The sequence below is a fragment of the Anguilla anguilla genome, chromosome 3 (assembly GCF_013347855.1).
Source record: "Anguilla anguilla isolate fAngAng1 chromosome 3, fAngAng1.pri, whole genome shotgun sequence".
Lineage (NCBI taxonomy): Eukaryota > Metazoa > Chordata > Actinopteri > Anguilliformes > Anguillidae > Anguilla > Anguilla anguilla.
The window spans coordinates 42,325,904-42,353,277 of record NC_049203.1 but is presented as its reverse complement, the minus strand read 5'-3'; the positions used below and the strand labels follow the sequence as shown (position 1 = coordinate 42,353,277).

At 47.2% G+C, this 27,374-nt stretch overlaps 1 protein-coding gene across 7 annotated transcripts in view; it reads left to right on the top strand.

Annotated features, from left to right (window-relative positions):
- LOC118224246 (vang-like protein 1) overlaps positions 1-26,983 on the top strand; it is a 58,037-nt gene extending 31,054 nt beyond the window's left edge. For 6 of the 7 annotated variants that reach the window (XM_035411559.1, XM_035411558.1, XM_035411563.1 and 3 more), the window contains 6 exons: positions 10,755-11,186; positions 11,361-11,536; positions 16,377-16,510; positions 21,153-21,285; positions 22,514-22,748; positions 23,470-26,983. In XM_035411559.1, coding sequence (XP_035267450.1) covers positions 10,755-11,186; positions 11,361-11,536; positions 16,377-16,510; positions 21,153-21,285; positions 22,514-22,748; positions 23,470-23,730 — 1,371 coding nt within the window. In that variant the 3' untranslated portion in view covers positions 23,731-26,983. Of the gene's footprint in view, positions 1-1,658; positions 2,830-10,754; positions 11,187-11,360; positions 11,537-16,376; positions 16,511-21,152; positions 21,286-22,513; positions 22,749-23,469 lie in introns of those variants that run through there. The other variant, XM_035411564.1, reaches the window with a different exon arrangement.
- Positions 26,984-27,374: the final 391 nt, after the last annotated feature.

Sequence of the window (27,374 nt, the reverse complement as noted above, 5' to 3'; positions counted from 1 at the left end):
TATAGGCAACTATGGTGTAGTATTGCTCAGGCTGTTATTGGAATGTAGGTCATCGTTTCACTTTTCTTGTTTGCTTGAAGTTTCTTCCGTCAATCTTGCAGTAAGAATAGTTTGTCCCCCTTCAGTTTTTAAGCCACTGGATACCAGCCCCTCCTGAATCAGGCCCCCCCTACCCTCTAAAGAGGACCCACAGCACTAGAAGCAGAAGTTTAACACGGGTGCAGCTCTGTGGGTTCTGACGCAGTGAGATGAGGTGGGGCAGGCCTGCCTTGTTGCCTCGATTCAGCTTGTGTCCCAGTCGAAGCCCATTGGCGAAGCCAATCACAATTTTCCAAGCTGAATCGACCAGTTTTTTTCTCCATTCTCAGCTGTCTGTCACAGAGCAGCGCAAGTGTGGCTGTGAGAGCAGCTCGTGGGGAACAGCAGGGCAGCAAACCGCCAATCACTCATGAAATGGCGCTTATCCAGGCCGCCACAGGATGACACACGGGAGCCGGCTTTGAGCACCGCTGGCGTCAGCGGCTAATCAGCACTATACAATATGACATAAAGGGCTTCCTCCCTGAACTGAAACCCAGTGTGAAAGGGAGCAATCTTTTCCTTTTTATGATTTTTTGATTCGAGTTTTTAAAGTTATTTTATTAAATTTTTTGTATATCTATTCCTGAATGCCATTCTCAATGCTTGAATTTGCTTTCTGTATAAATCTGTGTGTAATTTTGTTTCTGTATTTTTTCTAATTCATCTGTAAGGACCAATTAAATCTGGAATTTAATCGTCTTGGTTTGAGTCCTGTCATGCCCCCCCTACCCCTCGGTCATAATTGGTTAATGACACAGGTCCCAGCCAAAACCTCTAATGTGTCATCTTTATGGCCCCTCCTCCAATCATGTTGACAGCCTTTTACTGGCTGATCCTCTCTATAGGGCCCATCCTACAGCCATGTTGACGGTCTTTTACTGGCTGACCTCTCTATAGGGCCCATCCTGCAGCCATGTTGATGGCCTTTTACTGGCTGATCCTCTCTATAGGGCCCATCCTGCAACCATGTTGATGGCCTTTTACTGGCTGATCCTCTCTATAGGGCCCATCCTGCAGCCATGTTGACAGCCTTTTACTGGCTGATCCTCTCTATAGGGCCCATCCTACAGCCATGTTGACGGTCTTTTACTGGCTGATCCTCTCTATAGGGCCCATCCTGCAGCCATGTTGATGGCCTTTTACTGGCTGATCCTCTCTAGAGGGCCCATCCTGCAGCCATGTTGACAGCCTTTTACTGGCTGATCCTCTCTATAGGGCCCATCCTGCAGCCATGTTGACAGCCTTTTACTGGCTGATCCTCTCTATAGGGCCCATCCTGCAGCCATGTTGAGAGTCTTTTACTGGCTGATCCTCTCTATAGGGCCCATCCTGCAGCCATGTTGATGGCCTTTTACTGGCTGATCCTCTCTATAGGGCCCATCCTGCAGCCATGTTGACGGTCTTTTACTGGCTGATCCTCTCTATAGGGCCCATCCTGCAGCCATGTTGACAGCCTTTTACTGGCTGATCCTCTCTATAGGGCCCATCCTACAGCCATGTTGACGGTCTTTTACTGGCTGATCCTCTCTATAGGGCCCATCCTGCAGCCATGTTGACAGCCTTTTACTGGCTGATCCTCTCTATAGGGCCCAGTCCTGCAGCCATGTTGAGAGCCTTTTACTGGCTGATCCTCTCTATAGGGCCCAGTCCTGCAGCCATGTTGAGAGCCTTTGCTATCTGACCCAAATACCACCCCTTCAGCACTCTTACACAATAGAGTTTATTCTTATACACTGCTTTCACCATTAAATATAGATCATTGTACAGCTAGATATTCACTGTATCTATGCTGTTATTCAGTAAGTAATTTGGGTTCGAGCTGGACCCTGCTGGGATTCTAACCTACATGCTTGTGTTTTGATGGAGTGTGCTAATGGTGGAGCTGTTTGGGGTGTGGGGGGCAGACATGGAGAGAGACTGCTGGCTGCTGGCACAGGCTCCATAGGCAGGAGTCTCTGGTGTTCTCCGGAGGATCCATGGCCAGCCAATCAGGGCCTGCTTTGCTGAGGCATCGCCCTGTGACTGTGGAGTGAAAGTGGTGCTGAGTAAGATGAGATGAAAGGAAAGCGGTAATGTGCGAGGCAGGTCAGGCTAAGAGAAAGAGGCGGCCTGGGGCGTGTTCAGGAGATGACAGGAGCGATGGATGGAGAGGGGAACATCTGCTCGGGGCACCGACGAGCAAGCAGCGAGCGTGCGCCCAACTGCCCTTAATTGGCTTATCTCTCTCTCTCTTTCTCTCTCTCTCTGTCACTGTTGCTCGCTTGCTCTCTCTCCCTCTCTCTCTCCCTCTCTCTCTCTCTCTTTCAAAGGGACACATCTGTTTGTTGAATAGAAGCCCCCCCCCCTCCCCCTCCACTGGCTCCATAGCTCAGCCATCCTGTCCCATGTGACCACAGCTCTCAGCATCTCTGCACTTTTATCAGTCCTTTACTGTACTGTAATAACGGAATCGCTGTTTTTCCCTCAAAGCCGTGCCTGAATTTCTGCGTGTTTGGCAGGGAGGAAAGGGAGCTGAAGCCAAAGCGCCACTGAGAACATGACACATAGAGAGAAGAGTAAAGAAGGACATGTTTAGCTAGTGGTTTTATTTAGCGTGCTACGACACTCATGGAGCTGCCTGTCCCCGGAGGACCTGGAGAGGGGGTTGTGGAGGACTCGGGAGAGGCGGTTATGGAGGGACCAGGAGAGGGGGCTGCGGAGGGACCCGCCCTCTCCGAAACCCCGGTTAATCAGCCTGGCCAGCGGCAGGTAAGCCACGGGAAGGCCGGTCACCTGACGGGAGCGAGCTCCCCCGGCAGCCGGCCGCGCCGCGGGCGCCCGCCGTTCGTCCGTCGTTCGTTCGTCCGTCGCATCAGGCGCCGTCTCTCTCCCCGCGCGGCAGCGGCGGCGGCGTAAGCGCTCCCAGGGAACGGCTTCGCTTTCTAAACCGATAAATGCGCTTCTTTTTTAAAAAGAGCCCATCGACCGCTGAGAGAACGTGGGACACCGCTAATGGACTGCCGCTGCCGCCGCCGCCGCCAGCTCTGGTTTCGGTGGAGAGGCGGCGGCGGCGGCGGCGGTTGACAGCGGCCGTATCGAGTGGCAGTGTTTCAGGCGCTTGTCGGTCGGCGCGGGGGGGGGGGGAAATTGCTGTGGAATGGCGGTAATGGGGAACATGCTTTGTTCTCGCGGGGGACGCCGAGCGGTTAAAGTGTAGCGGCTGCTCGAGAGCATTCCGCGGCAGCAGCTGTGCGAGAACAGAGCCCTGTTCTCCGCGTAATCGCCAGAGAAACGATGCAAAGTCGGAAATGGCTTTACGGCGTGCTCAGAATCTGTGGATCGTTCCACCACTCAGACCCTCACACATACTGTATCGCACGCACACATGCACACACACACACACACACACAAACACGCATGCATGCACACACACATGCGCGCACGCACACGCACATGCCCATGCTCAATGTCTGTGGTAAAAACAAACTTTGTTGGTGCTGGATCAATAATTGTGTTCTGTGCTGTAAGTAAATGCGGTGTAGTGAATAATGTTTTATTAAATATGATGTAGTGTGAAATGTACAGTGTAGTGAATTGTGATTTTAGGTTGTGGGGTAGTGTGCAACATTGTATTAGATGTAGTGTATTGTAGGGTGTTGTGCAGAATTAGATGTGGATGTACTGATTAATATGCTGTTGGATAAGGTACAGTGTATGGTATGGTATGTGCTGTGAGTGTGATCTTCACAGAATCCTGTTCTTTAGCACATAGTTAGCCAGTTTGGAGAGGTGATGTGGTGCTTCAGTCGGTCCTTCCGGAGAGAGATAGCCGGACGCTTTGAGCTGCCAGAAGCAGGATGGGCCACCGCCCATTTCCGCCCCGAGTTTAGACAGGCGAGAGGACCCTGGCCTGTGCCTCTCTCTCAGCGCTCCTGCCCCCCCCCCCCCCCCTCCTCTCCTGCCTCCCATATTGCCAGTCCCCGGAGTCTACAGAGAGCATCTGTTAGCCCTTAGAGCGAGATGGGCTGTCTGGACTCCTCCGCTCGTGCGCAAACAAACAAACAAAGTGGCAGACGAGCAAGCAAACAAACGTACAACAGAGAAGCAAACAAAGAAGACAGCAAGACCCCCCCCCCCAAGCAAAATGACAGGACGTTCACTCCTCCTGTCTGTGCTGCCACTTGGATTAAGCAAACCAGCACTGGAAAATGGCAGGAGTGGATAATGATGCTGATAATCACTTTTGTCTTGTTGATTAATGTGTGATCTCAGATGACAGGCACGTGTCCGGCACTTTCTAATTAAATAGACTGCTTCTCACAACCGCTCATCCTCTATCTATCTTTACAGGCACACTCACACATTTTAATATCCACACGCATACTGTACTCACGAAAGCTCTCTCTCACACACACATGCACGCGCTTGCACGCGTGGACACACACACACTCATATCTCCACACACAGTCTTTCATACTCTCTCTCCCTTGTGAGGGGATTGTGGGGAGATTGCGGGTTGGTTGTCAGTCGGCTAGAAGGAGGTTTTTTTTTTGGGGATTTTGTGCTGAGGTTGTGGGGAGGTTGAGCAGGACTGAGGCGTATGAGTCTCCTCACAGTCTGTTCAAATTTCACAGCACCATCCATCCAGCATGAGCCCATTCCCCCAGCTAATGAAATCTACTGATTTTGTGTGTGTGTGTGAGTGTGTGTGTGTATGTGTGTGACATATACAGTGTATGAGTGATGGAGTGGTTATGTCATGACGTTAACCCTTCAGGGGAAAAGGGCACTTCCTGCCATTGAGTGCCTTTGCCTTGTTCTAAAAGCCATTTATAGGATACAATGGCAGCTGGTTTGACAATTCATTTATCCTCACTCTATAACCTGTGTCCTACCGCCCTACCCAGAAGTTTGTCCTTTTAGTCTTCCATTTTCTTTTAGGCCGTTCAAAGTCGGATGGTTTTAAGGGGCTGTATGAAGTTGGCTCACTCAGTTAGAAAAACTATGACTGCATATAATTGACATGTGATTACATTTGATTAAAATTTGACCTGTCTTTGTGATTGGTCACTTCTACAGCCTTAAATGAGAATATGGGGGTCTGGTCTTCCTCATTCTAATTGGTGCAGCAAAGCAGAGCTTTTTGTTGACTTTTCTGGTAAATAGCAGATTGTTGGATCCTCGGTGAGTAAGACATGAGTGTCAATGTTGCATTGTGGGATATTGGAGTCAAAGAGGGAAGTTAATCTGAGTGCATGGTAAATTGCCGTTGCCTGCAGTCATAGTTTACACTCTGATCTTTTGCCATTCTGCTTGACAGACTGATGTTCATATCTCTAGACGTTAATTAGACCAGACATGTTGAAATCTGCAACTGAGCCTGTGACGTTATAAATCCAAGAGAGATTTTCGTTTTTCCTGCATTTCAGTGTCGGTTATACATTCTCCTGGGTCGTGTGCAAAGAGTCTGGCAGTGTGTGGTCTGAGGCTCTGATTAATGTGAAGTTAATCTGTGAGAATGAAGCACTTAAAGTAATTGAAAATGATTGGATGTAAGAGGTTTTAAGGATGTGTGAGCTTGTGCAGCCAATAGATTGCCCTTTCGTTGGCCGCTGTGTGTCTACGGCTGAGCTTTTTTGAAATGATGAATGAAAGCTCATTCTGTCCGGTTTTGGCTGCTAATGTCAGATCAGTCTTCTCCCGTGAGCGTGGTCTGGTTACAGTGGCATGGAGAGTTGGAGTGCTTTAATGAGCCCATTTACTATAAATCCATCCATTTAGCTGCACTTCTCCTTTCCCTCTGCAGCTCCCTCCCTCTCTGTCTCCCTCTGTTCTCCCCCTCCATTCCTATCTCCCTCCTATTCTCTTTCTTCGACTCTAATTAAGATGACAGGTCCAGAAAAACTCTCTTCCCTTTCTTTCATGTCTTCTCCTGCTCCCTCGTCCTTCTCTCTCGCTTCCTTTCCCTCCCTCCGTCTGTCTTTAATTAGGATTCCTCTCTCAGCTCGACGGTATCACTGTGTATCACTGGGAACCTCTCGTTTCTGAAAGAAGTCCCCCGTTTGCTTGCCAGTGTATAAATCTCTGTCTGGCTGTGCAGGTAAACAGCACAGGCGCACGGAAAGCTGGGATTTAGCATAGTGTGCTTAGCATGACTTGTGTAAAGTGGGTAGAGTGCAAAATGGGCTTCTACTTCAGGAGTCTGCAAGAGTTTTGAGTGTGGGTACGTATCTGTTGGATTAGAGGTTGTGAGCAGGTGCAGCAGTGTATTTTCTGCGTTCGGCTGCTGGGGTGTTTCTGTTGCATGGGAGCAGGGCTATTCAACTCCAGGCACTGCGGGACACAGTTTCTGCAGATATTTTACCCAAACCGTCTCCTACATCACCTGATTTCACTAATGAGCTTTCCTCCTGAACCAATGAGGTAAAGCAATGTGTCGTGTAGTGCATGGTTGGATCAGATACCTGCGGCCCACAGGACCTGGGGTAGAGTACGTATTGGAGGTATCGAGCAGGCGCAGGTGTTTTGTATTCCAGCCATGAAGGCCCGAGTTCAGCTGTCGAGCGGGACCTTCTGCCGCTCTTGGCGCTCGTGTTCTGAATATAAAGGAAGTGGAAGCGGGTGGAGCGCAGCAGATCCAGTGGGCCGATCCCACGCCTGTTTACGCACCTTTTATCTGCTGCCTTTCCTGCAGCCTTCGTCTTGCGTTCTCAGATGACACGGGGTTCAGGAGCGCACCGCTTTGCGCTTCCACTCTGGAGGGGCTCCAGTTCACAGCTGTGTGTGGGGATTACGTTCGAGGACACGGGTTCACCTCAGGACACCGTTAAATGTTTGGCAGGGGGTGGGGCTGACACTGATTTAAAAATAGCTCTCACTCTCTCTCTCTCTCTCTCTTCACCTAATTTGTCTGATGAGTGTGAGTCAGGCGGAGATTAGGCCGTGTGCGGGTTATTTAGACCCCCCAGGTGACCACGGTGCACGTCCGTGCATTAAGTGTCCGCCTCGAGCGCCCGGCTTTCTCTCCGTGGCAGGCCCGACACCTAGAGAGCGCAGGCGCCCGTGGAGCGCAATCCTAAAGAATCACAATTTCTTCTCCCCACTCAGGCCTTCTGAAGGGCCTCTCGATTGTGGGGTGTCCGAGTTCTCGCTCATTCCTGCTCGTCTCTGAAGCCCGGGAGCAGACGGACCCAACCGTCTGTCTTTCCTGCTGCTGGAGGCCACGCCCCCACAGGGCATGTGTTGCTCTTCTTTCTATAGGGTTAGGGTTAGGGTCATAGTTTTCAAGCAGCACAAGCTCTTCAGTCCTAAGTACACATGCTGATGCTGATGTTGGAAGTTGTGCCACTGTTTCTTTGAGCGCAGTTTGCATAACCATTGGAAATAGTTTCAACCAAAAATAAGACTAAAAATTAATTTCCAAGTATATTTTCTAATTATGGGCAAGTATAATATTGATACATACCACCTCTGATGGCAAAACATCACAGTGAAAACTACTTTGGAGTTCATTGAGTATTTTATTGCTTTAGACCAGGAACCCTTGAATGCCTTGATTCCCACTATTGCAAAGTTGCCAGATTGTTAGTAAGTATCTAAAATATCTTTCAATGTACATGAAAACTGCCTGTGCAAATAGAAGACATACACTGTCTGAAATAATATGAAGTACTCCATAAAGTGAACTATCCTTTTAGGAGCAGAAAGTAGGAAGTTGACTTGGTCGGTTTAAATTCAGCCATTTCAGGAAAGTGAAATTCAATACGTAAGTGTAGAAATTCTTTGTTGGCATTTTTCAATTCATGCATTGAATTAAAATTCCCTTCCTGATTGGACCAAAATGAGTTGGGACCAACCTAGTCCTGTGGTGAAGATGACTCTTGGTGTGTGTTAGATTGCTCTTGCCCTTGGCTGCTTCATTTTTCAAAGCTCCATGTGACAGTGTTCTCTGATGGATGATAGATGGCTGTAGTTGTTTAGAAGAGGAGGAGAGGGTGGTGGGGGTGGGCAGAGGGGTTATGTCTGTTAGGGTCCTGCCCACAGTGGGCACTCAGCTCAATGATTGGTGCGTAGTGGAGGAAGGGACTTTTTGGAGAAGATGTACGCTCCTCTACTCTTCTGCGACATGATCAACTATTTGAGTGAGGAGTGAGGATGTCATTGATCTGTCTGTCTGCTTATCAGTCTGTCTGTCTGTCCTTCATTTAACTATCTATTAGCCTGTCCATTTGCTGTCCTTCTTTTATTTATCAGCCTGTCTATCTGTCGTTTGTGCATTTGTCTATCAGTCTTTCCCTCATTTATTTGTGTCGATTAGTCATCCCTCTAATTACCTATCAGACGATCCATCTGTCATCCATTTATCACTCTCTGCCTTTAATCTGTCTAATCTCTCATGTGTCCATCTATCAGTCTGTCTCTGTATTTTATCTATATGCCAGTCTTCCTGAAATTAATCTGTCTAACAGTCTATCTGTCATTCCTCTGTCTTTAATCTTTCCGTCTGACTGTTATAGTCATTCATTTATTTGTTCATTTATTCATGAATAGTTTTAGAAGCGATAGTGCTGTTATCATTTGATCCAAAGAGCATTAAGAGAATATATGTGAAGTTTTAATCATGGCTACCAGGCATTCATTTTGTTGTGATCTTTGCGCTAACATTAGTGATAAGGCTATTTGTTTTATTCAGGTCTTTATCCGTGCGTGTTATTCAAGTCGACCTTAATAAAGATAGCAGGGGAGAGAATGACCTTTCGGTTATGTAACCACACAGGCCCGGTTGCGGAGTTTCTGGCCTGGTTACGGCTGGGTCCTCAGCCACGGGGCGGACGAAGGGGTCAGCCTGGCCACACCCTCCGGCACTCTGGGAAATGTAGGCGGGGACGGACGCCGCGTTGTTATTTCTGTTTCGCACGTGCTCGTTCACCGCCCCGCAGTTACGAAGGCTGTTTCCGCTCTGCCGGGGGCCATTTTGTCCTTTCGGCCGAGATGGGCTTTGAAATTGCCCTCCCGGCGACGCCCTCTTCTTCTCGAGCATGCGGCACGTGGGTCCACCATCCCCCTCGCCCCTCCCCCCTCCCCCCTCAGCCGCGTCCCCCAGCTCTGGGCGTTTTCTCTGGGGAGGACGGGCCGCGTTGGAAGCGCCTCGTCAGCAGCGTTGCGGTTTGAGGAGCCGCCGCGGCCTGCGCGTAGCTGTCTCGTCGCGCGGACGTCAGGGAATTTAGCGCCCGTTTCAGCGGTTTCTTTTTTGTCTTCTCCCCTCTCTCCTTTCTCCTCTCTCTCTCGCGCGCAAGCCGTCCCTTTCCGTATCGGCCGATGGCTAGCGCTCCCTCGCCCGCGCCCGCGCCGTTTTCTTCAGGAGCAGGCAGAACTTTCTCACGCCAGCGTGATGTAAAGATAACATCCCCGCTTCCCTGAAACACTTCATCAGCGCTGGAACAATAGAGCGGAAATGAGCTGAGCCAGAGAAAGGGGCTGATTTTTCCCTCAAGCTTCCTGAATGCATGGCAGTGGCTGTGATGGATACTAGGATATTGACCTTTAACCCCCTGATTACCCCATTGGGGGCCCAAAGTGTACATTCACACACAGGCATAGGACAATTAGAGCGTACAATGTGTTGCAGTTTTCAATGTGTTGAAGGTTTACTTTCAGCAGCCAGGCAAAATATGAATTGACCTTTTTATCATTTAAAAAAAATACAGCTCTGTATATAAATATAAATTTGCCTTCGAATGCATCCTGACCGTGCAGTACGGCTATTAAGCCGGTGAGCTATTGGGCAGATTTTAGGGCTTTGGTTCATTTGAGCTGGCGGGTAAGTGTTGAACACTGAGCGCTTCGCTGACTGGTTTTCCTCCCCGTCTCCCCTCCTGTGTTTACCTCATTGCAATGCGGCTGAAAACAGACAAAGACGTACGCCAGCAAGCGAGCAGGCAAGCGAGCAAGCAGGCAGGCAGGCAGGCAGCCAGTCAGCCAGGCAACCACCGGGAGATTAAGCATTTAGTATCTCAAATATGTTTATTTTCTTTTTTCAAATATTCCTACCCCCGAGAGTTTTTAGAACTTATTCCGCAGCTTGGATCGTGGATCAGAACAATTCAGGCCTTCATCACAAATTCCACCCCACCCACCCAAGAAAAGAAAAAGTAATTTCACTGACTGAACAAGAAGAGAGCATGGTTAGAATTTTGAAAGGGGATGATGCTGGGTTCAAAGGCAGTAAGTAAGTGAGTAAATAAACAAATATGCAGACAACAATAAAAACTGTGAAATATCTCTAAATGCATTAATCCACTAAGGCTTTTTAATCTGACCCCGAGCACTTTTCCATGCTGAGGGGGTTGGGGGGGGGGAGTGTTGATCATTATTGACAGGGCCGGTTTAACTCTCGTGAATAATGATCAACCCCCTCTGCCCCGGACAGTCTCATGGCATCGTAAGCTTCTGAGGCTGTCCAGACAATGTCAGACAATGTCAATCCAACTGTGAAATTTATTTGCATTCTGTGTACCCTATATCTGCTGTCTGTCTGTGTTCCTGTCTTTCTCCATCTCAGACAGTCTCTCTGTCTGTCTGTCTGTCTGTCCATTTGTCTGTCTGTCTGTCTGCTTATCTGGACTTAGTTTTAGTCTTTTCCAGGCATTGACATTGTGTCTGTCTGTCTGTCTGTCTGTCCGACCGCCTCTCAGGACGACAACTGGGGCGAGACGACGACGGCGGTGACGGGCACGTCGGAGCACAGCCTGTCGCAGGAGGACATCGTGCGCGTCGGCAAGGAGCCGGAGGACGGCGTGCAGCGGGGCTGCCGGCGCTACCTGGGCCCGGCGGCGGCGGCGGTGCTGGGCCTGCTGGTGCTGCTGACGCCGCTGGCCTTCCTGGCGCTGCCGCACGCGCTCTGGCCCGAGCAGCTGGAGCCCTGCGGGACGGCCTGCGAGGGCCTCTTCATCTCCGTGGCCTTCAAGCTGCTCATCCTCCTCATCGGCGTCTGGGCGCTGTTCCTGCGCCGGCCCCGCGCCGGCCTGCCGCGCGTCTTCGTCCTCCGGGCGCTGCTCATGGTGCTGGTGCTGCTCTTCGTCGTCTCCTACTGGCTCTTCTACGGCGTGCGCATCCTGGACACGCAGGTGCCTGGGGCGGCTCGCTGGGTCCTGCGGGGGGGTTTGTAGGGGTGTGTGCGTTTGTATGCTTGTGTATGCGTGTATGAGCATGTGTGCACGTGCGTGTATGTGTGTGTGTGTGTGTGTGTGCACATGTACGTGTGTTTGTGTCTGCATTAATGCTCTCTCTCTATCTCTCAGGATAAGAACTATCAGGGCATAGTGCAGTACGCCGTGTCGCTGGTGGACGCTCTGCTGTTCATTCACTACCTGGCCATCGTGCTCCTGGAGCTCAGACAGCTGCAGCCCTGCTTCTCTGTGTGCGTCACACGCTCCACCGACGGAGAGACACGCCACTATAACCTGGGACAGCTCAGGTGAGACACAGCACTGTAACCTGGGACAGCTCAGGTGAGATACAGCTTTATAACCTGGGACAGCTCAGGTGAGACACAGCACTGTAACCTGGGACAGCTCAGGTGAGATACAGCTTTATAACCTGGGACAGCTCAGGTGAGATACAGCTTTATAACCTGGGACAGCTCAGGTGAGACATGCTACTATAACCTGGGACAGCTCAGGTGAGATACAGCTTTGTAACCTGGGACAGCTCAGTTGAGATACAGCTTTGTAACCTGGGACAGCTCAGGTGAGATACAGCTTTATAACCTGGGACAGCTCAGGTGAGATACAGCTTTATAACCTGGGACAGCTCAGGTGAGATGCAGCTTTATAACCTGGGACAGCTCAGGTGAGGTACATCATTATAACCTGGGACAGCTCAGGTGAGATACAGCTTTATAACCTGGGACAGCTCAGGTGAGATACAGCTTTGTAACCTGGGACAGCTCAGGTGAGATACAGCTTTATAACCTGGGACAGCTCAGGTGAGATACAGCTTTATAACCTGGGACAGCTCAGGTGAGATACAGCTTTATAACCTGGGACAGCTCAGGTGAGACATGCTACTATAACCTGGGACAGCTCAGGTGAGATACAGCTTTGTAACCTGGGACAGCTCAGTTGAGATACAGCTTTGTAACCTGGGACAGCTCAGGTGAGATACAGCTTTATAACCTGGGACAGCTCAGGTGAGATACAGCTTTATAACCTGGGACAGCTCAGGTGAGATACAGCTTTATAACCTGGGACAGCTCAGGTGAGATACAGCTTTGTAACCTGGGACAGCTCAGGTGAGATACAGCTTTATAACCTGGGACAGCTCAGGTGAGATACAGCTTTATAACCTGGGACAGCTCAGGTGAGATACAGCTTTATAACCTGGGACAGCTCAGGTGAGATACAGCTTTATAACCTGGGACAGCTCAGGTGAGATACAGCTTTATAACCTGGGACAGCTCAGGTGAGGTACATCATTATAACCTGGGACAGCTCAGGTGAGGTACATCATTATAACCTGGGACAGCTCAGGTGAGGTGCAGCATTATAACCTGGGACAGCTCAGGTGAGGTGCAGCATTATAACCTGGGACAGCTCAGGTGAGGTACAGCTTTTTAACCTGGGACAGCTCAGGTGAGATACAGCTCAAGTGAGGGAGCAGATCAGAGAAAGAGTGTGTGGGGGAGTCTGATGGGTGAGACTGTTTTAAAGGGATAAGCTAATTTAATTATTCAGCAGGTGATGACAAATGTGATTTAAATGACTTAAATCATCTTCAAATTTTTTTGAAGGGGTTTATGAAATGAAATTGCTATACTGAAGAATCTCATCTTAAAGTACCTTTCTAATATGCAAAGTCCCTCCTTCTCCCTGGAGGCAGGTTACAGCTGTCTTTTCAGAAGTCTCCTGAGGTTTGTGCCGCCTCTGCTTTTCCTCTGAGACCGTAATGAGTCGGCGGCGCGTGTGATTGGTGTTAGTGGAGTTCAGACGGAGGTCACACGTTCGACGCGGTGGACCCAGGTTTGACGAACGTGAGATGGTGACTGTGAAGTGCAGAAGTGTGGCACCTTGCGGTTTCTGGGTTATCTGTCATCGTGGGGATGCTAGGTTTCCATCTGGCTGACTGACGAGCGGGTCTGGTCTGCCGTGTCACGGTAATTCCAGTAGCTGGCGATGCCAGACTTCCACGGTATGTTTAGTTGTAGATATTTCGACGGCTGTGGGCCCTAGGCTTGCATGGAGGGTCATGTTAGGGTAATTCTGGTAGCTGTGGGCCCTTGCTGTGTGCGGGTGCCGGGTTTAATAGTGCAAAGTTTATCACTGCTATAGCTGAACGCACCCGTCTCTGAACCAACACAGAACAGCTACAGCATAGAGGGCCACAGATGTGAAGGTTGAACTCTTCCAGCCTGCTAGGTCCTGATAACCCGTAATTCCCTTTAGGCAAGTCATCACAGGGAGTCGGCTCATCTACATTTCATTTGCTCCTATGTTTTTTTTCTTCAGTTATTTAATCTTTCGTCAAGCAGATCCTGACACAGCAAAGCCGTTAGAAATGAATAAATCTCATCAGATTTATCAGGTTGTAAATTGATAAATCTTATCAGAGATGGGTTAGATTGCATCAATGCTCCATCTTACAGTTGGTGTTTAGCTTTTGGGCAGTACACGTGTTTGTGTGTGTGAATATTTGTGTGTGAGTGCCTGTCTGTGTGTCTCTGCTTTCGTCCCTTCAGAAAGGGGTAAATAACAGGTAATAAATTCTGCCAAAAGCTGTTCTTAGCCTTGTACGCACCCATGCGCTCTCACGATTAGATCTCACACACACAAGACACTAACATCCACATGCATGCGTATAGTCACACACACACTCACACACATTTATGAATGCATGACTCCCACATTCGGTTAGGAACTGTATTTGACTCAGGCCACAGTAATGCAGGGATTTAGTGGGGCTACTTTTGATCCTCTTGGGTTACTTCTTTGATGGGGAATTGTTTTTTTATGAGCTCAGTGGAATGTGTCTCAAACCTGTGTCTAAGTCTGCCCTCATGTGAGCCCAAAATGTAGGCTCTGTAGTGCTCTGTGGCAATGTGTTTGTGCATTGCTGTGTTTGTTTGGATTTGTATCAACCCTGGATTGGGCATCTTCTCAAAGGCATGCAGCACAGTCTTGTGCAGGATCTTCCTGTATGAAGCTTCTTCCTTAGGCCTGCTTTTCTTCCTTTTCATCGTTCTGGCAGGGGCACAAGCATCAGTACTCTGGCCTGTGGTAATGGGAGTCGCATGCTCCCAGGGAGCACATGCCACTGGTGACAGTTAGATTAGAGCTGCGTTTTGAATTAGCGGTATGGCTTTCTGTGTGCACTGTCATTGGAATGTGAAAGGGAGAGACCAGGGGCACTTATTGTTTTCTCCTTTTCTTGTCTCCTGTCCTAGTATGGAAGGCCAAAAGGGTCAAAAATATGTGAAACACGCAAAAGACGCACTTGTCTTTCCTTGCTCGAGAATTCTTCTGGCTCCTCCTAGCTCCTAGCTCCTTGATGGAGCATTTAACAGGTTGGAATGTCCTCAAAGATTGCACCTCAATTGATTTCCAGGTCAGTCAAGGACCTTGGAGACAAAGGACAAATAAAATGAGCACTTGGAATGCACCCACGTTGGCAATGCGTGATTCCAGATGCCAGTTTCACTTTTTATTTTTTATTTTTATTTATAATTTTTGTTTTTACCTGTTTTTTTTAGCCTTCCATACAAGGAAAAGAGGCAAGAAAAGGAAGCAAGGATGTCAAAAATAAAGTGTTTGGAATGCACCCCAGGTCTCTGTCACCTCAGATCCATGCTTTATGATGCCTTTCTTGCCACACCCCTTCTTAAAGGAGTAGTCCACCCAAAAATATATTTGTCATGTTGTCTTTTAACTTTAAATTTATTTTTATCCAGGTTAAATTGTTTGCTGAGAACTATACTTTATTTGAAATTGTTTAATAAATTTTGTTGAAATAGGCATTGATCATATTGCAAGCCTAAGGATTAGTAAATTTACTTCATAATTGTATACTGCGTAATGTATCATTATCTGTGTATAGTACAGATTCTTCTAGCTCATCGGATATTGGCTTCCATTTCCGAGGTATTATCATTGGTCACGCCCTTAATGATGCGTGGCTTTGGAATGTCTGGGCTTCAGCAGTGGGGAAGTTAGCCACTGGGTCTGTAGAATCCGTGTCCCAGCTTTGCAGGCAGTACGCAGTTACCATCTCCCATCAGGATCTTTTAAAAGGCACACGTGCTGTAATGCCTCATGCGTTTTCAGTTCATTTACGGTTTACTCAATGCTAATAGATTCCTGTCCCAGAATGCATTCTGAGCTTTGATGACCATCATCGGCCTTCCTAAAAATCCCCCATTAAGGGAGACTGCATGACGCAGTCCATAGGGTTGCCAGCTCTCAAACTGTGTACAGATCCCCCCCCCCCCCCGTGCAGCTGGGGGTACAGTTCCCCACTATGGCACCCCTCTGTGCTGTGATCCTGGGGATGCAGCATGCTCAGTCCCCTCCAGGTACATCTATCATTTGTGGCCTTACCTTCCCATTGATTTCCGTTAGGATCCACTTAAACTGTCAGAGAGAGAAGACTAGCCTGTCATGGGCGCATTAGTGTGATGTTTAATGTGGTGTTTATGGTGATGTTTAGCTGTGGTTAATGTGAGGTTAAGTGTGATGTCTGTGCCTTCTTCTGCTGTGGGACCTGGGGTTGTCTGTTTGAAGGCCATGAAAGTGTCTGAGGTATCTGAATGCTCACCAGAAGGTCCCCACACCTCCTGGTTAGCCCACTAGTTTTCTGTTCTGAAGCATTTAAATGTGTGTCTCTGTCTCTTTCTCCGTCAATGTTCTCCCATCATAACTGAGGGCAAATTGGTTAATTTGAGCTCAGCATGGTAGCAGATGAGTACATCGTAACACCGTCCAGTTTAATGAAGTCTCTCCACCCACCAACACACACATGCACGCATGCACACGCACGCACACACACACACAGACTACCCCATAAAAAAATGCATATAATGCTAATATGCCCTATGATGGATTGGTGGCCTGTCCAGTGTGTATAACTGCCTCTGGCCCAATGCACACTGGGCTAGGCTCCAGCACCCCCCGCGACCCTGCTCAGGATAAGCGGGTATAGATAATGGATGGATGGATGGATAGATAATGCTAATAAAATTAATAACACTCATTTTGTTCAGGATGATGTCATGAGTAAAGTGCTGTTAATGAATAACATGCCAATGTGTCTTTCTGTCCCTCCAGTATCCAGAGAGCTGCCCTGACCATCTTAGAGAACTACTACCGGGACTTCCCTGTCCATAACCCCGCCCTGCTGACCGCCTCCAAATCCCGCGCCGCTAAACACCTGGCTGGCCTCAAGGTCTACAACGTGGATGGTGAGCCCAGCTGACCACTGCCCGGGGGGTCAGGGGGTAGAGAGAGAGACGGGAAGATGGTGGGTCACTCCCACTGACCTGTTTTGGCCAGGGACTGTTTTATTGATCCAACCACACAACAGAACAGCTAGTATTAAATCAGCTCTAACAGTGTTTTTATGAGTCCAACAGGGGCAATATATCCTCTGTTGGAGTTAAAAGTTAATTTTACACTGAACTGTTTTCCGTTCAGTCTTTCCCACTCTGGTAATATTGACTGATTTGTAGTGATGGGAGAGTGCCTCTGTCATGTGACTGATTCTGACCAATCATGAAGGGGCTGCTGGGTTGGTAACCCTGTTAAGCTGCTGTTCTACGGTGGTTGGGCGCCTGGCGTCTGCCTGCGCCAGACACTGGACCAGGCGGTGGGAAAAACAGCAGTAGCTGGCTGGATGCGCTTCAGAGAATGTGTGCTCATCTGCGCTCTCCGAATCAGACAGACAAGCCAAACCATTTCAATTTAATTTCAGATTTTTTTTTTTTGTGACAAAGAGGCTTTTGGCACTGGATCTTGTTGTTTGTCATTTTGACCTTCTTTGTCATACCATGGCCTTTGCCAACAGCTTTACTGCCGTTTACCGTCTCACATCTGTCCCGGGTGTGCTCTGCACTGTTTAAACGGGGGTTGAGATTGATTTTTAGAAACCCTTCAGCTGTGAAATGCAGCTACTGTGAGTGTTGGCCTCAGCTGGCAGCTGGGCGTGGCCAATGGCTGAAGTAGAGGAGGAGGATGAGGAACAGGGGAAAGTTTGTCTCCTAAAAAAGCAGCAGGCAGCCACACTAATGTTGCGGGTTCGTTAGTTGTTAAAAACAGGAGTGTGCTTAAGGTGTTTTAATCTGCATTGGTAATTAGGAGCTAAAAAAAAAAGGTCCAAGGTAATTGGAGCCTTCCCAGGATTCAGTGCATGACAACAGCATGGAAAGGGGACTACCAGACCCAGAAGAACCTTGGTTGAGCATCTTGATGGCTGCAACAACTGGGTCTTTGTCCCCCAGCTCCCTGGTGAACAGTCGGGGACTGTTGGAGGGAGGTCAGGGCAGCAAGGTGCAGAGAATAGGGCACGATTACATTCGGGGATGTTGGAGTCAGGTCCATCATTAATTCATGGCAAAGTCTGTGGGCTCCTATTCAGAGCAGTTGAACTCCTAGGGGATTTTGTCTCAGAAAGTTTTAAGATCTCTGTAGATGGGGGAGGGGGTTAAGGCGGGTGAAGATTCTGTTTAATAATTGAAGATTCTGAATCTATGAATTTCCACATTTCCATATTGCAGTGGTTCATGGTGGATCACACTTTATTGTTCCCGCTGCAGGGTAGTTGGCTCCTGTTCCTCTCCCATTTTTGTTTTCATGGAAATTCATTTGGAGATTTCCCAGAGGGGCTTTTCGGGAAGTACGTGTCGTTTATGAAAGGCCACCCTGCTATCCCCCCAGGGGAGGCTCCTCCCCTTTTTCCCTCTTTGAGTGCGTGTGTCACTGACTTCCATCTTCCGTGCGTTTCCATCATTTGTACATCTGTCTATGAGCAATTTCAGTTCAGTTCAAGCGCTTTACTGGCCATGAAATACAGTAGCTGCATATTGCCAAAGCATGAACAATAAGAGAAACAACTGAGAAACAAGAGCTAAACTAGAAGTCAGAGTGCTTCAGCATGCTACTGCAGTCTGTGGCTAGCAGCCCCGCAGGGCCATGTGTGATTGGCTCTTGCGTTGGGCTGGAATGGGAGGGGTTCTGAGTTCTGGCAGCTGTGATGTCTTCTCATCGTGCCCCATCCTCTGTGTGCTAACGCTACACATGAGGTGTCTTCCTCTGACTCATGTCTGTGCGGTGTGAGAGAAAGCAGATGGCGACAGTACGTACGTGTCTACACTTTTCCACATCTGCTGCAGAGCCGCTGAATGCGATTGGTCAGCCCAAATTTGGGACGAAATGGAGGGGAAAAAAAGGGACATAAAAATCCTCTTCGGTTGTCAGTAGTGCCTGCCGCCTGTCATCATTTTGATGGAGTGTCATTTGTGTTCCAAAGGTTGGATTTGAGAAGCAGTAACAGCATGGCATGGCGATGCAGCTCAAGGTTTATGAAATGTCCCATAATGCATTCCGAGCTTTGATGACCACCATTGGCCACCCTAAAAATACCCCATTAAGGGAGTCCGCGTGGTGCAGTCCATAGGGTTGCCAGCTCTCAAACAGTATACGAATCCTCCCCTCCTCCAGAAGGTGCACACTGAGTACCGGCGGTCATGATGGCTTCTCCCCCCTCTCGCAGGTCCTTTTCCTCTGAGTGAGTGTGTGTGATTAATTTCTCACTCAATACCTCAGGTGTCCTAATTGACACTGAGTGGCTTGGCCGCACGATGAACTAGAAAATACTCGGTCTCAAGGGCCACTCTCCTCTCCCTCGTGCCACTCGGACTGGATTGCGATGCAGCGTCTGGACTGCGGTTGAATCGATACCTCGCCGCCCACTCATGCACTCCGTTTCAGAGTCTCACAGGGCTGAGAGAGCGAGAGAAAGAGAGAGACAGAGCGAGAAAGAGAGAGTGAGAGGCACCCGTGAGACTAAATGTGTCATGGATCACCCTATACCGCCCGCCGTACATACCGGGCAGTGGTATGTAGAACACCTGGGGCTCTTCCTGGACGTGATGACATATCCTCTGGAAATGCTACCCCTCTAAACCCATTCTCAGTCTATGACTGTACAGCCGTATGCGTTTAACCAGTGAGCCCTGATTGTAGTTTTGATGGCTGCTCTTATTTGCAATACATTCTTTGTTCTTCTCAGACATATTTGTGTCAAATCCAGCACAGTCAAATGTAGAAGTCATCAGATGTATTGTATTCAAAAATACAGTAAAACCCACTCATGAAGCTTGTATTTGTCCAGTATATCAGGAATTTGACATATAACTGTGTCTACACTTTAACTACCACATTGTTTAATTTGCCATGACATCAATGAGAAGTGTATTATACAGTAAATAGCTTTCTTCATGTGTCAAGTTGACACAACTGAAACCCCTCCTATAACACCCCTAAGCCCCTCCCATAAGCACCCTAAGCCCTTTCCCATTTTGTGTGCCATTGCGTCAAAGCACACAGTTTGTTGTTGTAGCAGCGTATCATCCTTCAGTGTGCTGTGATGGTGGCTACAGTTTGCTACACAAGTTAGCAAATTGTGATTACAGTTTAATCTGAAATTTGACCTGGTTTAATCCCCGATACAAGGATTTGTTCAGTTATAAATAAATGCACATAGTATTTGTGTCCACGCGTGTCCACACATACATGCACACACACACATGTGTGTGTGTGAGTGTGTTTGGATAAGAGAATACTGGTATTTGAAATTATTATTATTAATACTAGTGCAATCCAGACCTTGATTATGGGCTTCTGGTGATCACTGATGAGATGGACATGTGGGTGGGCATGTGGAAATGAGCTGTAATGGTGAGTGGTGGTGTGGGGCGGGGGGGGGGGGGGTGAATTATTCACTCTCCTTGTCCCCTGCCCCCCCACCCCCACCCCCCAGCCTATATCCAAATGAGCTTCAACAGACATCCCAGAGCCTGTCATTAAAAGGGAATGTTGATAATCCTGCATTGTAAAGTTGGATTCCTGGTCTGGCGTGAGGGACATAAGGCCCTGGAAGCAGCAGAACTCTGAGAATGATTTCAATCAAAAGGGGGCTCAGTGGGGTCAGAAAACTGAAATGAGGATTCTCAGAAATGTACTTGCAGAATCGCAGGTATTACTGTGTTGTCACTGTTAAGAACACATTGCATTCACAATTCCAAAGAAATCAAATTAGATTCTGGGTAGATAATAGAGAAGTTGGAATCAGCACTGATTGCACGGATTGGATGATATTTTATATTGCGTGACCTGAGTTATTTATGTATTATATTATTTTTTAAAATGATCTTATGCATTACTGTTGGTTACCTATAGAGCAGGGTACGCTGGTAGTAGTTCTGTCTTGACAGAGCCAACCCCCTAATGAGGAAATGGAACAGTTTGTCGTCCTCTGCTTTTCCTCACTTTTATCGTTTCTTCCTGTGTTCAGTAACAGAAACCATGCGCCCTCGTTTTGTCAGGACTGATCATTCACAAGGCACAACAGCTGGAGCAAACCACAGGTTTGAGTGTGCAGGGTCTCAGGACAAAGGGTGCTTGGCCTGGCCTGGACTTGTTAGAAGAGGGGGCAGTTTAAATCAGTCACAGAGACCAATCACAGGGTGGGGTTAGCAGGAAGGGGGGGCTTCAGGACACTGAAGAAACTTGTGAAAAAACCTCTAGATTACAGCCAACTGTGTTATTTGGACGCGAGCCATCATTAGTCACTGTACGAACTGGAGGACATCACAGAGTTCATCACAAGGCGGCTGTAAATGTGAAGCATTCATACCCACTGAAACGACCGCAGGCTTACCTTGCTTGAGGGAGTGCCACGGACATGCCCTTGTGTCCTGAGGTTGGGTACCAGCCCCAAATGCCAAAGCAGCGCACTGGCTGTGGGTGACGTGTTCGCACGGGCCTATGCGGCCATGCTCCCAGCTCTGACTCGCTTCCCATAATGCCGCTCTCTCTCTCTCTCAGGCCCCGGGAACAACGGAACGGGCCAGTCGCGGGCCATGATCGCCGCGGCGGCCCGGCGCAGGGACTCCAGCCACAACGAGCTCTACTACGAGGAGGCCGACCACGAGCGGCGCGTCCGCAAGCGCAGGGCCAGGTGAGGGAGGAGGCCACAGCCTAATTTAGATAACGAAAAGTGTCGTACTCCATTTCACATTCATGCTTCTGCGGATGTCTCTGATGAGTGACAGTACGCCAAAATCCTGCCAGTTTTAAGTTACATTTCTGAAAACATGGCAGCGCTCGGTGAAATAACACACATCCATGACAATAAATTTCAGTGTTCCATCTGGCCGACCAATCAGCACTGCGCGACAAAGTATGAAGTTCTGCGACCTAACAAAATTCTGGAGGTGCGCGACACTTGTCACAAGGGTGTGCGACGAAGTGTAAATCAGGCTTAAGTCTTATGCACGTTCTCATTGTTATGTGCGGTCATGCCTCCAAATCAACTTTGAATTAATATTGAATTAAACCGAATTGACTTTTCTGGTGATGCATCGGCAGCTCGGCGATCGAAAGGGTGTGCGGTCACATTTAGCTTCAGTTTTTAATTTACATTTGTATTTGTATTCAGATTTCCAGTTAGGTTTTTTTTCATTTGCATTAATTCACTTGGCAGACGCTGAAGTCCAGAGCATCTTACTAGGTCATTATGGGAAATGAGGGCCTTAGTGAATAATAATAAGAGTGTGGTATGCTCAATAAAACATGTCAAGGATTTAACATTAGTAACAGTTTGATCGCCCTAATATATCTTTACCAGTTTGTGCCCGTTTTAAATTTTTCCGCATGCATACTGCCCTGTCCCGCTGCAGCGGTGTAGATTCGGCTGTGCAGACTAACACGTGACGTCCAACACTTCTTTTCCCTCCTCAGTCCTCCAGGTGTGGCTGGCCCCCCTGAGATTTGAGCATCACGCTTTATCAGTTAGGAGGAACACAGTCAGCAAAGCAGTGCATTCTGGGAAAGCGCTAAAGGAGTGGAGCTCTTTTTGGAAACTGTTTATTCAAAAGAGAGAACATTTTATTCCCCTATACTTATCTCAACAGTTTGGAATTCCACACTGTAAATCTCAGGGTGTCTAGTGGCGTAGGCAGTAAAGCACTGACCACGTGTTCGTTACGAGTTGCGAAGTTGGCAGTTACACGACATCTGTCGCATGTCTCTCACTCCCCATTCTTCCCATCTGTCTGCACTGTCCTGTCCAATGACCCTGCAAAAGCCCTAAAATATAAAAAATAAATGAATTGTAGCAGTAGTAACAACAACAGTATTTTTTCTGGTAGTGTATATGGTGTACAGTGTCAGTGTGTTCTGCCTAGGCTTGTGGTGGCGGTGGAGGAGGCCTTCACCCACATTAAGAGGATGCAGGAGGAGGAGCAGAAGAAGACTCCTGGGGAGGTGATGGACCCGCGGGAGGCCGCCCAGGCCATCTTCCCCTCCATGGCCCGCGCGCTGCAGAAATACCTCCGCACCACCAGGCAGCAGCACTGCCACAGCATGGAGAGCATCCAGCAGCACCTGGCCTTCTGCATCACCAACAACATGACGCCCAAGGTAGCCTGTCACAGAGCCTGTGGCCTCCGGGGCTGGCCAATGGTGCTCCTGGAGAGCCGTGTGCTTTCACCTCAGCCTGCTTTTATTGTTGATTCTGTGCTTTCCATGTGTATGTCCTCTAGGGCTGGGCAATATATCCATATCATATCGATATCGTGATATGAGACTACATATCGTCTGGGGTTTTGTATATCGTAATATCGTGATGTGGCATACGTGTTGTCTTTTCCTGGTTTTAAAGGCAGCATTACAGTAAACTGATGTAATTTATTGAACTTACCTGACTGTTCTAGCTGTTCTTTTATTTGCCTTCACCCACTTAGTTATTACATAGGCATTACTGATGATTATTTATCAAAATTCTCATTGTGTAATTTTGTGAAAGTACCAGTAGTCATCCCCACAATATCATCACAATATTGATATCGAGGTATTTGGTCAAAAATATTGTGATTTTGTCCACATCGCCCAGCCCTAATGTCCTCATGCGTCTGTTTTTTCAGGCTCTGTATACTTTCTGTAAATTGTTTGTGTGTCTGTATGTGTTTGTTTGTAATTTGTCTGTGTCTATGTCTGCATGTCTGTAATTTCCTTGTGTCAACGTCTTTGTCTGTAATGTGCTGCGCGCCTGTAGTTTGCGGTGTATAATTCGGGTGTGTGTGTGTAACCTGTGGTCTGTGCTGTATGCGCGTCTGTAATTTTTGGCCTGTGCGTTTCCAAGGCCTTCCTGGAGAGCTACCTGACTCCCGGGCCTACGCTGCAGTACGGGAGGGAGCGCTGGCTGGCCCGGCACTGGACGCTGGTCAGCGAGGACGCGGTCACCAGCGGCCTGAAGGAGGGATCCACCTTCCTGCTCAAGTGCATAGACTTCAGCCTGGTGGTGACCACCAAGCGCATCCCCTACATCCAGCTGTCCGAGGAGTTCATCGACCCCAAGTCGCACAAGTTCGTCCTGCGGCTGCAGTCGGAGACATCCGTTTAGAGGATTTCCCTTTCCTTTTTCTACATTTTTTTATTTTATTGCTGTAATCTCAATATCATAGTTGAATATATATATATTTTTTTTGTTATTGCTTTTATTGAAAGAGAGTGGTACAAAGAAGAAAGAAGTTAACGGATTGAAGCTGCATCAGGAGATGGGAGGACACATCTGTGCATGTGCTGAACAAGAACTCGATCCCACAGCGAGTGTGTGTGTGTGTGTGTGTCTGTGTCTGTGTAACCTGCCTGTCCCGGCATCTACAGAACAGTGGGCTAACCTGACTATCTGAAGAGCAGCAGGTGGCACAGCAGTTGGCATGGATGCCAGTCTGAAGGACCACTAAAGACAGCTGACAAACAAGGAACTGGAGAGGAGAAGGGGGTTTTTACATGAGAATTATTATTATTATTATTATTATTATTATTACATTTTATGTTCTAAGGCTTAACAGAAGCTCTTAAACATGCCATTTTCCCCCTAAGTTCTTCCTTGCATGTAGAAATGATCCAATTTCCTGCGTTTGGTGTTATAGCTGAGACAACCTTCTTGTGTGGTTATCCTGGGGTTGTTATGGCAACTGGTTCTGCCGGGCGCAGGCAGCGTGTCTGATTGAACTGCTGATTTTGGCTACTACCTTCACTTAGACAACTGTTCAGGTGCATTTTTTATTTTTATTTTTTTTTCATACAAGAGTTGACATTTTTACCAAGAGTGAACTTAAGGTATGTATATGCGTTTGTATATATATATATACATATATTTATACATATATGTACAAACATATTGTATATGACTCAGTGTAAATATAAATGTATATAAAGTTTCTCCTTTAATACTTTCATTTTCTACTTTGTCTATTCGGAGTTTCTGACCATGTTAGTTGGACACTGAGGAGGACACATTGAACACATATTTTCCCCCATCATGTGCTGTTACCAGATGTAAAATTATCCTTCATTTTGATGAAGTGGCCAACAAAGACACAGCATTTCCACAGGTTTTCTGTAACATTCTGATGTGAAAGAGGGAAAGGTGATAGTCCTGCTATTAGTTCTGGAGTTCAGGCTCGGGCAAGCCCTGAACACAAGCAGAGTGATTCTTCTGGAAAGTAACAGTCCGCCTGAAGCCATGTTGTGCATCTTAATGTAAAAGTTTACAGAGCGGACTCCCAGAAGCTCAAGAGATCCGTTTCCCTGTCCTGTTAAAAGGATTTGCCAGAAGGGTGATGCACTGCGGGGGAACATCTCTCAGCGGGACTCATAATGGATTCATATTTGTGTCCAAAATTGATTTGCAGGTATTATTTATATAAGCCCACACACACAAATGTACGTGTGTGTGTGTAATATGGTGAAGAATTTGGATTGATTTTGGATTATTTGAATTGATGATTATCACATGATATCCTCGGGCTGCGTTCCACTAGTCCCCACGTGTTGCCATCGGTGACCAGAGCATGAAGAAGTGCCCACGGCCATGCAGGACGTGGGTGACATTGTCAGGGCTGTCTTTGTTGTGAACCTGTAGCAGTATTTAAATTCAAGCTTAACAAATGTACGTTTTGTCTTTTAAATGTAAACATCAGCATTTAACGGCTAGTGTCCTCTGCTTCCATGCCTGTATTCCTATGCCAAATGCCGACATACTGGAGCTGAGGACCCTGGGCCTCAGGAACACTTGGGTTTTCCTGCTTACCTGCAGCAATGAACCCCATAATGGGTGGAGTTACCTTCTGCTCTCGGTCACTATCCTGTAAGAACCAATCACAAATCGCTTGTTCTATGATTGGTTTAATCATTGAGTCAATGCGAACATGTGATTGACACCCTTCTTAAGGGTTTCACGAAGAAGGCTGAGAAACAATGCATTGCGTAGTTCAGTGATTCTATATATGCCCTTTTTTATTTTTTTGGTATTATTACTTTTATTTAAAATGCAAATTATACACCTGTTCTGAAGGTGAATCCGAATCAATAAAAATGATTTTTTTCCCCAAGTTACTGTTGTAGAAGTACTGAGAAGCAAGTCTGACCCAGATATTAACCGAGTATCTGTAGTAATTGTTGACTACAATTAATTTTTTAAACAACCCCACCCTCTGAAAAACTATTGTATGAACAATCTGACCATATAATGTGTGGCTTTGTGGGGTGTCTGAGCTGAAGTTATCCTTTCTTTTTTTAGCATTGTGTTTTGACCTGGCTGTTTATTCAGATATGGTCCATTGTTGTGCTCTTTTATACAGTTTCCGACAGGCATACATCCACATTTACTCGTCTTCCAGGAAGAAATACAAAGTTAAAATGAAATGCAAAGCCAGTTCTGAAATACTGTGGTTACCATTTCGCCATGGAGTCGTTCATATACATGTAAGAACATCGGTCAGGGAGGGGGGCGATATTTTTAGAGGTTTGCTGCTGTGATGAAAGGTGGGAATGAAAGGAGGGTCATTATCAGGTGGCTATTTTAGAGCCGCTCACGGTTAATAAACACTGGCCTGGTGAAATGAATAGGAGCCTGGGTTACAGCGCAAGGAATACACCTGTGACATATTCTCTAAAGCTACTTTCTTTGTTTGTTTTCAAATACTCCATGTTCATGATTTGGCCAAAAAAATTTCACCAGGAATATTGAGAACAACGTTTAAAGAAACATGTCTAATACTGTAATACAGAAAATGTGAGAGCCCTGCTAATACCATCCAGTGCAGTCAAATTCAAACAACAAAATGGTTAATAGCACCATCTAGCAGATACATCTGGTATTACATGTTTGAATTGGTGTTGCCCTAAGTAGATCGTTTGGTGGAATTGTGATCAGCATGGGTAGACCATTTTGAGCAATTTTGATTTGCTGTCATCATTCAGGAATGTGTACATATTCATAAATGATGGTGTTTTAAAGAAGGACCCTGTCATTTTTTACATTTACATTTGAAAATAAATTTATATATTGTCTATCGATGTTCAAAAGATTTTTATTATTCTTAAAAGAACAAACTTGTTTTTTTTAATACATATTGCGGTTTGAATTTTTACGGAAAATAGTTGTATGTATGTACTTCTCACACAATGTGAATATGTGCCTCTGACTCTACACTGTATTTATGTAAATGGTTCTGTCAACATCCCTCTCCTACATGTCGACCAGTTTTTTTTTTTTACCCGACATTGACATTGTATTGTAAGAAATGTTTCAAATCCATAACATAAATGTTTGTATAAAATAAATATTTGTACAAAGCTTTGTAATTAAGTTTCAGAAAGGAGTGTCATTTTTTCCCTTCATTGAAGGGAATGCATTCTCTGTGTGTTGTTTGTGCCTTTCAGAGCTCTGAGTTAACCCATAGTTAAAGGTGAGACCTTGCCCTCAGCCAACAGTACCAACAGAGCATGGCATGAATATGTCTGTTATACTATCACTGAAACAGACAAGGGGGAAACAGGACTGCAGTCACCTAAGTTCATCTGGTACTCTTGTGGTCTTTTACACACACACCCACACACACTGTAAACATAACTAGGACAGCAATGGCAAAGGGACGCAATCAGGTGGGAGATCAGTGCTGTGATATCACCAACTCTCCTTTAGTCTAAGGTTTGTAAATGTCTGAATACATCAGCTACAATTATACTCTTCTTATG